Genomic DNA, 14,076 nt, shown 5'->3' on the forward strand with positions numbered 1-14,076 from the left:
TTGAACATTTTTGTCACAACTTTATAGGTGACACGTATGCTTGTTGCATCATGTTCGGGCACAGATGTCAATTGCTCCAGTCCTTGTTCTTAGCCATTACATTATGTAGCATATGTAAGGAATATCATGCTTCTGAAACACATTATAAACTAGCTAGGCAATATATAGACAGCCTAAGCTCACAGAATAGTATATATGTGTTATCTTTCTGCTCTGGGCAGCAGAGACAAGAACTTGCATTCTGGCTGTCAGCCTAGTGAAGGATAAACATTATTACCAACTCTCAAATAATAGTCCTCAAGTTCTTGTGAAACCATAAACTGGGAAAGTCTGGAAATTCAATGACTTGCATGTGTTGACAACCAGCTATATTTTGACCATTGCACATATAAGAAAGCAAGGCTTACTCATGTTAAGTAACTGGCTTTCAAATACACGGCCATTAAATGGTAGAATTTACACTTAGATCCAGCTTTATTTGATTCCAAAGGTATTGCATTAAGGCACTATACCATAAAATTAGAAATTGGTCTTCTCACATGGTACAGAGTAATGAAAGTTTTAAAAAGTGTAGGAGTAGATGAAATAAAATGATCCATATTTTGATAATTGTTGATGCTAGGTGATGGACACATTGGATTAAAGTTACCTTTTTTTTTTTTTGTCTCCATAATTTGTAACCTCAAAGCAAGAAGAATGGAGCAAAAGTTTTCTCAAAAGTCTGACAATAGTTTTGTACCTACGTCTCATTGGTTAGAATCTATCACTGACTATCTTCTAAGAAGGCTGGGAAAGCAAATAACTTAGTTTGTTAGCCTTTATAGTGAAGGCAGGCAAGGGGAAAAGGCATCGAGAATTGCTGTCAAGTTAACCTGCTAACAATGTCTGAGGCAAATAGCAATAAATAAAAACCACTTTATGTTTATTAAGGTTTTGACCTAACTTTATTTTTCTGCCAGGTGACTGCTGAAAAAGTCTCCTGCTTCTACTTTCTACCTGGCTCTCTTCTTGGTTACTAAAATTCTTGAATATTGGTGGTTCCTAATGGTTTAATTTAATAATCATTTCCAGTTAGAGTCCAGATTCTCTAGAAAAGTTAAGGATGAACATGTCTTTTTCTTAGGCTTCTACAATGTTACTGTTCCTCCTTTCTTTTCTGTGATTACTCCTAAATCTCTTTCTTTGGGTTATCTTTGTCTGTTGTACTCTTAAGTGTTGTTGTGCCTGAAAGTCTGTCCTCAGCCCTGTTTTTTCCCACAGACTGCCACTTTGTGTTAGTCTTTCACTTTTAGTACTGTAGTTATGGCTTTCACGTGCCTCATTTCTAAACATCTCAACCCTCATCTTTTCCCCTAATTCCAGATATTTCTGATTATTCTGAAAATATTCTTATGTTCTCTTCAGAAATGTATTTGTCTCCCATTCATTTTTATTTACTTGCAACCTCTTTACCTGATTTCAAGGACCTTCACAGTTTATCTCTGAGATACCTTTCCAGGTTTTCCCCTTATAATTCCTTTTCATCATTTTCATGCTTCAGCCAGAGTGGTTTCCAAAATAGAACACATGTTTTGCCTCCACTCCTTTTCTGTGTTGCTTGATCCATGCCTATTCTTAGACATTTTTAAGGGCTACCTGAAAAGCAACATTTTCTGTGAAATCTCTCCTGATTCCTTCCACCAAATGTATCTCTCTGAGGACCACTTGGTGCAATGTAAGGGGCACCATTCATGTCATATTCTGTAGAATAGACCCCTGGAGTTCTGCAAAATACGGAAAATATCTTCCCTTTTTAACCCCTATTGAGTTTGTATCTTGTACCTCTTCTTTACTTTTTATGTGTACTCCTTGTTTTGCTTAAAAAAATTTGAAGTCTTTCAAGTATGGGCAGTCTGTTTCTTTTCCCTGAAATGACTGCTAGCATAATACTTTATTGAGTTAGACCAGCAATTTTCAACCTTTTTCATCTCATGGCACACATAAACTAATTACTAAAATTCAACAGCAGACCAAAAAGTATATTTTTGCTGATCTGACAAGAAATTAGGGTTGGCTGTTGCCATTTTTTAATTTGAGAGTTTAAGGGAACAGAGGTCAGTGTCCCTGACTAGTTAGGTATCAAATGTTTTAAATCTTCTTGCATGGCACACTGGTTGAAAAATCATAGAATTAGATAATCAAAATATTTTATTTCCAAGAAAATTTTTGTATTATAATAAATCACTATGTAAACATAGGTTTTGAACAGATATATTGCAGGGAAAGCTCAATTGAGCCTTACAGTCTTATTTTAACTGTTAATTAATATTGTTTATTCTCAAAACAGATATCCTGATTGGAATCCTGAGATCCTCCCATCAAGAAGGTAATTATTTTTTTAAGCATTAAAACTTGATTTTCTTTTTAAAAGTAAGCAAATACTTTCTTTAAAAGGCATTGTTTTGAATTGAGTCCTGCTTTGACTCTTTTTATGTTTAAATAGCAGGCAAATGCAAAACCTCCATGAATCTTTTTTTAGTTGCTCTAGATTAAATATTATAGTTCTCCTTTGTGAACATCTACTCGTTTAGTCTGTTCTCAAAATACTTTATACTTTTTTATTATTTTGTGGAATCTTAGATTATACATGCTTTGAAGGCTGGGAATGGATTTTTTTTTATGTTCATTGATTTTAAAGCGAGAAAAGCATCAAATATGTGAGAAACATTGATTGGCTGCCTCCCATGTACACCCTGACTGGGGATTGGACCTGCAACTCAGGCATGTGCCCTGAACAGTAATTGAACCCCCAGCCTCCTGGTGTAGGGGACAATGCTCCAACCAACTGAGCCACACCACCCAGGGCTGGGAATAGTTTTATTAAACTTTGTATCCATCCCTTAGTGGGGAGTTCCTATTCAATATGCATGTATACAAGTACAGCATGTATACAAGTACAAAGAAATATTTGTAGATGGCATACTCTTTTAGGAAAAAAATGTTTAGGAAAAGCATTTTTTATATACTGTATTTTGCCATGTATCATGTGCTACACTTTTTTGCCCAAATTTTTGAGGGAAAACTAAGGATGCGCATTATATATGGGTAGTACTAATTCTGTATCTACATAAATGTTTTTAACCCTTTTATCTATGCTTATGTGTTAAACATGTAACTCTAGAAAGCAGTAACCATACCTGTATGCAAAATAATACCCTGGAATATGGTAATTGGTTTTGTTTCTAAATATAAATAAATAAATAATTGAATTAGAAAATGAAAGATTTTTCCCTGGAAGTTTGCGCCAAAAACGTGGGTGTACAGTATACACAGGAGTGCATTGTAAACAGCAAAATATGGTAAATTATTTCATAAATTCTTTATACATCTTAATACTTTCAAAACATATTTGGATATAATAGTGTCACAGGAAAAACCCAGGAAATTGATGATGATAGTCTTCTGTAAATTAGAAAAACAGAGAGATCCAAGCAGTTAAGAGGGCTGATCATCTGTTCTAATTTCTTATTTCTCTCAAGGCTGAATTTCATTATAATAAAGTTTTATTTTTAGTAAATACATAGTATCAGAGTTTGGTATTGTTAATAGTCTGTTTTTAAGAAGGTACTTCTGTCATTTAGAGAGCTTAAATTTACACTAAATTTGCTGAATCTTTTGTGTCTTTTGTATTTTGTAGAAATGAAGGCAATAGAAAAGAAAATGAAACTCCAAGAAGACGTTCTCATTCCCCCAGTCCTAGACATTCTAGGAGATCGAGTTCAAGTCACAGATTTCGTCGATCTCGAAGCCCAACACGTTATATGTATAGACCAAGAAGTCGAAGTCCAAGAATTTGCCATCGTTTCATTCCTAGATACAGATCCAGGTCCCGTTCACCATATCGAATGAGAATTCCATTTAGAGGTAGCCCAAAAAGCTATCGATCAGTTAGCCCTGAAAGGATATCAAGGAGATCAGTGAGATCATCAGGTACACTTATGATCGTGAATAAGTCTACTTATTTTGAATAATTTTTTTAAGATTTTTTGTTTGAATTTTTACACTTGTATATATTTTTTCTTTTTTCTTTTTTTAAAATTTTAATCATTGTTCAAGTACAGTTTTCTCTCTATACTTGTATATTTTTAATAAGCTTGAAATGGTGACTTATCTACTACTATCATGATTTAACAAAAGTTGACATTTGAGTATTTACCTCAGCTCTTTTTAAACTTTTTAAGAAACGAAATATTCTATTTTATTAAATTTTAGAATTGTTGTTATGAAGTGTGATCCACATCCCAACCTAGTATATCTTTATTCCCTTTATTAACTATTGGAAATGTGCAAGACTGTATATATCTATCCAACATTAATTTTAAAAAATCAAGGATATATAGATATCTTAGTTTGCCTTAATAATTGATTATAGACTTGTCTTCTGTGAATTAATTTAAAGCTATTTGAAATTATTCATATTTTCAGCTTGGGTATTAATTGGTTGTGACCTTTCCAGAAATAGCTCTATTATATATTATATATATTCTTGGGGATCTTTTTAGAGGTCTGAGAGGTCTTCCCTATTCCAACTACATGTCTGTGTGAAGCTGAATTTTCTTTATATATTTCAACCAGAATAATGTATCCAGCAGAACACATGCATAAGTAGATAGAAAAATTTAGGTATCCTCTCTTAAGCCCAGCATTAAAGTGTTTGGGGAAGTGTACAACAGTGCTACTCATCTAATTTCTTTTGTTTTGGGGAATTCAGGTTTTTCATAGAAATATGTTATTTCTATTAGCACAGGAGTTTATTATTATTAAATCAATTAATGTTTTTTAAATACTATTTTCGTTTCTTAGCACAATAAATATTGATAAATGTGCGAACCAAAGCATCGCAGGTTTGATCCCCAGTCAGGGCACATTCCTGGGTTGCAGGCCACAGCCCCCAGCAACCGTACATTGATGCAAAGAAAGAAAGAAAGAAATATTGATAAATGTAACACAAAAACGTTTTGGAGTTGTCGAGTTTTAAAAGTGTAAAGGGATATAGAAACCAAGATTTGGAGACCACTGGTGTAAGAGAAGCTCCCTGAATAAAGGAATTTCATGTAAAAGTCTTTTGAGTGAAGAATTAAAGACTAAGAATTTGTTGTGTATATATACTTCTGTTTGGCCTGACAGTGGCTCTATGTGATAAATATTTGGGCAGTTGAGGCATGATGGTGGTGGTGGTAGTGGTGATGATGATGAAAATGATTTTAATATAATGAGCCCTGGCCAATGTGGTTCATTTGGTTGGAGTATTGCCCATAGACACAAGGTTGCATGTTTGATTCCCGGTCAGGGCACATAACGTAGGTTGCGGCTTTGATCCCAATCCAGGTACGTTTGATCCCTATCTGGGCATGTGCAGGATGGGGATCAAATACATCTGTCCCTCTTTCCCTTCTGCTCTCCCTTTCTGTCTCTAAAAGGCAATGAAAAAATTTCCTCTGGTGAGAATAAAAGAAAAACTGTAATAATAATGTGATGGGATGATTCCTACCTTAAGTTCTTTTCAATTAAAGTAGTATTTACATCCTTTTTACTAGATAGAAAAAGAGCATTAGAAGATGTAGCCCAACGATCTGGACATGTGTCAGAATTCAATAAACAGAAGCATTTGGAAGCAGTTGAAGCAGGACAGTCACCAGCACAAAAGCCTAAAACTGGCAGTGGATCAAAGCCATCAGTTAAATCTACAAAGAATGATTCAAGTTTAGGAGGATGTTCTATTCGCTACAAATCAAAAAATCTTGAAGATGGCACCTTATCAGAATGTAAACAGGTGTCTGATAAAGCTGTTTCTCTCCAGCGTAAGGTCAGTAGTTCTTTAATTCGTTAATGCAATTCTGTGCATATGTTATGACAAAGAGAAAACAGTCATCTGAATGTTTAAATTTTTTTTTTTGCCAAAAGTTTGAAATCATGATTTGTTAAATTCTGTTGGTATGGAATATTTTATTGGTTTTTCTTACAAATATAATAAAAAATACTATAATTCAAAATCTTGTTGTTTACAAATCCTAGCGGCTTGGCATTTGATCTGTCAAAAATGACATTTGGGTGGTTCGTGGTTTTTGATTAGTCACATAAGCAGATCATGATGAGTTTTTGCTATCTAGGGGAAAGTGAATGTAATCAACAGCATTAATGAATTTTTGTAATCTTTGTTAGCAAGCTATAAGAGTTAATCTCTACTGAGAATAGATCATTTCAACCTGTTTATACATTTTGCAGCACAGTTAGAAGTCAAATACTTTGTTGTTGAGTGTAGAATAGTGTCTTTTCTGGGTACTTTTTTTTTTTGTATTTTGTGACTTTTAACCTGCTAGTTATGATACTGAGGTATTGTTTTATTGTCTGTTAATTAAATTTACAGTAAATAATATACAAAACATCTTCAGATTATCCGAATAACTCCTAATAGGCGAGATTATTAAATGTTTGTTGTAATATTAAAAAGTTTTGCCCTGGCTGGTGTGGCTCAGTGGATTAAGTGCCGGCCTGTGAACCAAAGGATAGCTGGTTTGATTCCTAGTCAGGGCACATGCCTGGGATGCAGGCCAGGTCCCCAGTAGGAGGTGAATGAGAGGCAACCACACAGTGTTGTTTCTCTCCCTCTCTTTCATCCTCCCTTCCCCTCTCTCTAAAAAGAAATAAAATCTTTTTATTAAAAAAAGCTTTTAAGTATTTAGGTACATGTTATTTTTAACACTGAGTACTTTAAACAGCTACAGTTCCCTGCCCCAAAGACCTTATATTTGGAAAGATAAACTTATCAACCTGTAATAATATTATTTTAAAGAGCATTGGGAAGAAATGTTAGAAATTTTGATAAAACTGAATCAGTCTGTAACATTTTTTTTTTTTTGTTTCAAGTTTTCTAGATGGTGGCAGTGGGAGTTTTTAAATTTTCTTTTTAAGTTAGTTTTTGTACCACAGGTGGTAAATTCGATAAAAATTTATTAAAATTATATGTATTATATATGAGCCTTCTAAAATATTATAACTATTAAGATATTTTCAATTGTTAGAAAACAGTGAACATAGCTGTAATTTCAGCTTTATTAGTGATGGACCGTGCAGATTCATATAGAAAAATATTCATAGTTTTGAACCATTGCATAGGTCTTGTTTGTATATAATGCTTCTAAACAGAAAAGAGCATCTGTGATTGGTTACCTATAAACTCATTACCACTGATGGGTCATGAGTGGTAAAATATAAGACATCTTACCACTTTTCTTTAGCACCTAAAAATTTTTTTAATTGTAAAATGTTTAGAAAGGGCTGTTTAAAGGACTAAGATCAATGGTTGAAGAATTTATATTGAGAATTTTTATTAATGTCTTCATGCATTAATTTGGTTTATTTTCAATTTCCTTTCATCCCCAAAATAGCTTCGGAAAGACCAGCCTTTGTATTATGGTTCAGTTCTTCTTATATCTGAATTGCCAGAGGATGGCTATACTGAAGAAGATATTATAAAAATATTTCAACCATTTGGAAAAGTTAATGATGTCCTGATTGTTCCATATAGAAAGGAGGTGAGTCATTTAGTCTGTTCTGAAAATACATAAAGTCTTCATAACATACATAGTTATTGCTTTATGAAGACCATTGTTAGATCTTTTAGTTAACTTTTACTACATACATGCATAAACTGTTAATTAAGAGTTACAAAAATATTTGGACTCAAATGAACAAGTTCCAAAATCCTGTTTTATATCCTTTAGAACAGGGTTTGGCAGATAATAGAGGGCCAGATAGCAGAGGTTTAGGCTTTGCATGCCATAGGATTGCAACTGCTCACCTCTGCCATTGTAGTGCAAAAGCAGCCATAGGTAATATATAAATGAATGAGCATGGCTATATTTAAAAGAAAATTTTATAAAAACAGGTGGTGGGACTTGATTTGCCAACTATTACTTTCGTATATCAATAAGTTTATACTAAAACACGTGATTTTGTTAGTATGGTAATTTTTACCTGTGGGTTGTATTCCTTCCTATAACTCAAAAAAATAAAATTCACCAAAACTATGAACAGCCCTAGACTAAGCAGAGCATAAAGTTTTGAGATAAGATAAGGAAACATAGTGGATATTGTTTTGTTGTAGAAAACCCTAAAAATGTCAGACCTACAGGAGCTAGACTGGGTCCTGCCTTATCACTGATTGTCCCTTGAGTCCTGCCTTCCTATTTCTTATTGTTCCATGAGCCTGCCACGGATCCCTGTTTCCCTCTTGATAATAGTATAGAAATTCTATGAGGTTAAAGGTCTATTTCATGTGTGAAAACATCCTAAAGATCAAATTACATTGTAAAGGTCAAAACCAAAAGAGAGGTACAGTCAGGACTTAAGGTAACTTCATAGTTCTCTGTTCCACAAAGTAGTAGTAAGTCATGCAGAGAATTTTAGCTTTTTTTTTTTTTTTTTTTTTTACTAATTATACATTTTGTTTTAGGCTTACTTGAAAATGGAATTTAAGGAGGCAGTTAATGCAGTCATGAAGTACATTGAAACAACTCCTCTTCTAGTAAAAGGGAAAAACGTGAAAGTATGTGTTCCAGGAAAGAAGAAAACACAGGTAAACTGGATTTAGACCTGTTTCATCATTGTTGTTGATTAGTTTTAAGTTTTTTTGCTTAAGTGTGGCATGTACAGAAAAATGCATAAAACAAATGTTTACACAGCAGATTATATGTATATATAATCAAATACATTGAAATTAACAACTTATTTATATGTACATATAGAGTCATGTTTTGCCAAACAGTGGGGATGTCTTCTGAGAAATGTGTCAGGAGATTTTGTCATTGTAGGAACATCACAGAGTATACTTACACAAAATGACATAGCCTACTACACACCTAGGCTGTATGATAATAGCCTATTGCTTCTGGGCTATAAATCTGTACAGCGTGTTACTGTATTGAGTACTGCCAGCAATTATAATGCAGTGGTAAATATTTGTGTATTTAAACATATCTAAACATAGAAAAAGCACAGTAAAAATACAGTGTGAAAGATAGAAAACAGTGCATCTATATAGGGCACGTACTGCAAAATGAAGCTTTTAGGACTGGAAGTTGCTCAGGGTGAGTGAATGTGAAGGCTTAGGACATTACTGTACACTAGTGTAGACTATAAATACTATATATTCAAGCTACACTAAATTTATGAAAAATATTTTTCTTCAATAATAAATTAGCTTATTGTAACATTTCTACTTTATAAATTTTAAAATGTTTTAGAACATTGACTCTTTTATAATAAATACTTAGCTTCTTCTGGATTATCTTCAGAAAGACCTTCCTGACACTCTTCTTAAGGAAGTGTCCCTCTTTTCAGAAATATATCCATGGTGGTTTGCTTGGTTATTTCTTTTTTTCCATCATAGATTTGCCTGTAGGCAGATCATGCACCATGAACATTCCTCTCTGTTAATGAAAACCTTTAATTGTCAGGGTCCATCTTTTCAAACCTTTTTAAGGAGCTTGTTGAAGTCCACAAAAGCTTTTGCTTAAACCATTCTCTGTGAATTTCTTTGGGGGTTCTTCTTATGGGACCACAGTAATATATGTGGTTTGTCTTAGGTCATTATGTGGTGCATGACTGCGTAGCTTATACACAGTATTAAATGGCAAACATTAGACTAGGAGACAATACTTTACAAAATTAAGAAATGTCTATGAAAAGAACCTCTACCTAGGTTACAACATTCTGGAAGCCCCTTGAATACTTCTTCCAAATCCTTACAGCCCTTCTTTCTGCCCAGAAGTAGCCCCTAACTTGATTTCTTATACCACAGTTGATTGTGCCTGTTTTGAACTTTATATAAACACAATTGTGAAGTATGTATTCTTTTGGACCTTATCTATAGTGGAATTTGCTGGGTTATAGAATATACAGTGAGAGGTAATACTAGATTGCCCATTAACTAGCTATAATTATTGACGGTGATGATATATGAACATACTGGTGTTTCTGTATTATCAGTCGTATCTTAATGTTTTCAGTTTTAGAATACAATATGTAAAAAATGGTATCTGATCTTGGATTTTCCAGATTTGTATTGAACTTCAACATCTTTTAATTATTAGCTATTTCTGTTACTGTTTTAATGAGTCATATATTTTTTTTCCATTTTCCTGTTAGATTGCCTTTTTAAAAAATTTCATCTGAAGGTGTTTATTACTCTAGATACTCATTTTGTATTTCATGGTAGAAGCATTTTCTAGTCTACTGGAAACATGTATAAAGTTTTTAGTTTCCGTGTAGTCAAGTTTATTGGTTTTTTTCTCTTACAGCTTTTTCTCCCCTTGTCTTGTTTTGGAAGATCTCTGTACCAAAAAGACATACTTTCATTACTTCTTAAATCTATAATATATGGTATAATGTATGATTGGGAGCAATATTATTTCCAAAATGTGGGGCCAAATAGCCCAGCATCACTTACGCCTAATTTGTTGTTTTGTTTGTTTGTTTGTTTGAAAGCTGTCTTCATGTCTATAAGTTACCCTGTAGATAACAGATGTATTTCAGGACTGTTCTGTTACATCATTCTGTTTATTTTTGTGCCAGTGCTATGTGATTTCAATTGTTATAACTATAAAATTTATAATAATTTGCCTGTTTTTCTAGTGGAATTCTTTTTCTTTGTTCTTTAATTTATTTTTTTTAATCCTGAACATTTCTGCTTCATACTAGTTTTAGAATTAGCTTAAGTTGTCTGAAAAATTTTACTGGGAATTTAATTGATACTTATTTAATTTGTATTGATGTTTTTATCATACTGTCTTTCTGTCCAAAAACATGGCTATCTTTCCATTTTTTAGATTTTATTTAGTGGTGGTCTACTTTTTTCCCATAACGTTCTTGTGCTTTTTGGAGGAGATGTTGAGTTTATTTCATATTTATATTCACTTGTATGTATCATAAATATTTAAATTGCTATTAGAGAAAGAATTTTTATTTCTCATTTTTAATAGATTAACCCATCATCCTAGTTTACACCTGCTACTTGCCAGTTATTTAGTTCCATTGTCCTGATTTGAATAATGAATTCTACAGTAACCGTAGTAACCGTAGTAATTTTCAATTTTGTCATTTGGAATTTCTTTTTTTTATCAACCAGTGTTGAACAAATAAGAGGGTTTTTTTGTTTTGTTTTTTACCCATAACAGGAAATCTACAGATAGGTTGTTTATGTCTTATACCACAGCTCCATATCTTTAGGAACTCAGCCTTTTTGTTTATGTGTTCCTTCATCTTTGGCATGTACTTTTCATCCTCATTTGTAAGATGGTTGCTCTGCCTTTTGTCATCAGTTCTATCTTCTAAGTTGAAAGAAAGGAATAAAAATCAAGAGCTAAATGGTTTTTTTTTTTTTTCTTTTTTCTGGGAAGGATGAGTGACTTTTCACGCACGTTTGACTTATGAGAACTGTGATACATAGCCACCTGTAGTTGCAGAGGAAGTTAAGGGAAAGCAAAAATTGAATTGAATGCATAGTTTAAGAACTTAAACTTTATCCTATAGACATTTAAATATTATTTGAGTAAGAGTATAACAATGAAATGGACGGATTAGAAAGATTCATCTGGAACAGTGAATTAGTGGGGCAGTGACTCGGAAAGCAAAGAAAGCTTAGCTGATTGATTAAAGGGGAGAAGAGAAAAGATCACTCAAGTCCAGATCACGAATATAGTCTTTAGCCTATTGTGATAATAGAACAATTTTTAGTAGATTAGTAACCTTGAGAATGGAAAAGAAGAACAGATTATACCAATGACTCTTGAGCAAGATCTAGCTGGTCATTAAATTTGGAGAACTGAGTAAAAAATAAAAAGGTCAGTCTTCATTAATTCTGAAAAATTCATTCTGGGAAAATAGGTGAGTAAGGATACATTTAGGGTATTAGAGTGTTTCATATAGATTAAAATAATCTTCTTGGGTGACCTTTTGATGAGGTTGGTAGAGTAGTATGTAAGTCTAAGAGCCCTGCCATATTTACTGTCTTGATATTCATAAAAATGCATAGTGGAAAGTGTCAGCATTGGAGACTAGAAAATATACCATCCACCTTTCAAAAACATTAATGTTCTTTAACTACATACGATTTCGATGGTATTGATTTGAAGGAGCTTTAGAAGACTAATTTAAGATTCCTTGTTGTAACAGAGCATCAGGCTTAGGGATTTACTGAAGGGGGATCCCCAGTTCAACTCTGGTTATTCTTCAGGTTGGAAGTATATGGAGACAATCTTTACAGCCTGTTGCCATAAGGGACAACATCAAGTCTTCCTGCCACAGCAAGTCCAAAACAGGCTGGAAGCTTGCACTAGGAAAAAGAGGGGCAGTGCTATAGCTTTCTTTGTCCAGATCATAATTTTGACATAAGTAGTCAAAATCAAGAAAAAACTTTTCTGCCTACATTTGATGTTTCATGTTAGGGCTGCGTTTGACTCTGGCAGTGATTCACACATTCTCTCCATTTTGCTGCTTCTTGGAATCTGTAAAGAAATGTTACAGAAAAGGTAAAAATTTCCTACATACCTGTATTTAAACTCAAAGGATAAGGGTATGGTCTATACACTCTGACAGGAGGTCAGTTACCTTGTTCTTTAATTATAAGCTAACCTAGACATCAGTTTTTGTTTTGTTTCTTTTAGATTTTATTTATTTTTAGAGAGAGGGAAAGGGAGGGAGAAAGAGAGGGAGAGAAACATTGATTGGTTGTGCACGCCCCCAATTAGGGACCTGGCCTGCAACCCAGGCACATGCCTTGACCAGCAATCAAACTGGCGACCTTTTGGTGTACAGTTTGTGGGGTGATGCCCAACCTACTGAGCCACCCCAGTCAGGGGTAGACATCAGTTCTTAACAGTGATTCTCAACCTTTTTAGCTACTACCAATAATGTGATGAAAGCAAGCATTCTTTTTTTCCAGAGAAATAGACACATGGCCATACTTACAAAATTTTTCTTCAAGAAGCAGAGGCCCTGGATCTAGAAAAAAGAATGATAAAAGTTTTCAACAAACAAACCATCTCAGCTGTGAAATAGTGCTACAGCTTAGTCCTTTGCAAAAATAAACAAAAAACCCAAGGTTTTAAAAAATTCAGTTTAGTGTATTCAGCAAGATTCATAGGGACATTATGTCAAACTTAGAACAAGCAGTCAACTAAGATCCAAGGTTTCATGGAAATGAAAAACAGTGCTGGAAACAGTACACACAGGTTTGAGCATTATGGAAAATACAATGAGCAATGAGGAGATAAAACCAAAAAGATACAATCAGAATTCAGATGAGAGTTTAATTTCATTTGAATTCAAAAACTATTTTTAAACATCTGTTAAGTATCAGGCATTGTGGTGTCTGCAGATGATGCAGTGGTGAATGAAACAGATGTGCTTTCTACCTTCTTGGAGGTTAGTCTTTTACCATATTTTGCCTTGTATAATGTGCTCCTGTGTATATATACTGCACACCCACATTTTTGGACCAGACCTTCAGGGAAAAAAATCTTTTGTTTTAATTAATTAATTAATTAATTTATCAGACACTTGTGTTTTGTATTATAAAGGAATTTTAGCATTTGTTTTGGAACATATTATTGTACAATAAATTTTATGTAATAAATAATTACAAAACACAAGAAAAGATACAGGGTATTTCAGGCACTGCCCATGCATAATGTCCATCCTTATTTTTCCCTCAAAAATTTGGGCAAAAAGTGTACATTATACACAGCAAAATATGGTAGAAGATTAAAGATCCTTAAATGAAGAAGAGGAAAGATGTAGTGGATACATCTAGGAGATCCAAAGGGCATTTAACTGGAATTAGAGGAGGAGGACACCACTTGAATACTGGTGAAGATTTTAAATTGCATAGTTATGGAGGGGTAACCTACAGTTGTCCCATCAGAAACAGTGTAACTGTGAAAAGTAATAGTCTAGCCCTAGGTAGCAGAGCAACACATTTCCAAGGTTGAGTGGGAAGAAGATTGATTCATTGCGGTTAAGTTTAGCTATATCAAG

At 33.6% G+C, this 14,076-nt stretch overlaps 1 protein-coding gene across 3 annotated transcripts in view; it reads left to right on the top strand.

Annotated features, from left to right (window-relative positions):
* The window catches only part of ZNF638 (zinc finger protein 638), a 132,832-nt gene that overhangs the window by 82,884 nt on the left and 35,872 nt on the right, over positions 1–14,076 (top strand). For all 3 annotated transcript variants that reach the window (XM_045828892.1, XM_045828893.1, XM_045828894.1), the window contains exons 4-8: positions 2,327–2,365; positions 3,677–3,969; positions 5,577–5,845; positions 7,428–7,574; positions 8,495–8,617. In XM_045828892.1, coding sequence (XP_045684848.1) covers positions 2,327–2,365; positions 3,677–3,969; positions 5,577–5,845; positions 7,428–7,574; positions 8,495–8,617 — 871 coding nt within the window. The remainder of the gene's footprint in view (positions 1–2,326; positions 2,366–3,676; positions 3,970–5,576; positions 5,846–7,427; positions 7,575–8,494; positions 8,618–14,076) is intronic.

This window comes from Phyllostomus hastatus, unplaced genomic scaffold (assembly GCF_019186645.2).
Source record: "Phyllostomus hastatus isolate PE091 unplaced genomic scaffold, TTU_PhHast_1.1 phas_scaffold_78, whole genome shotgun sequence".
NCBI classification, from domain to species: Eukaryota; Metazoa; Chordata; class Mammalia; order Chiroptera; family Phyllostomidae; genus Phyllostomus; species Phyllostomus hastatus.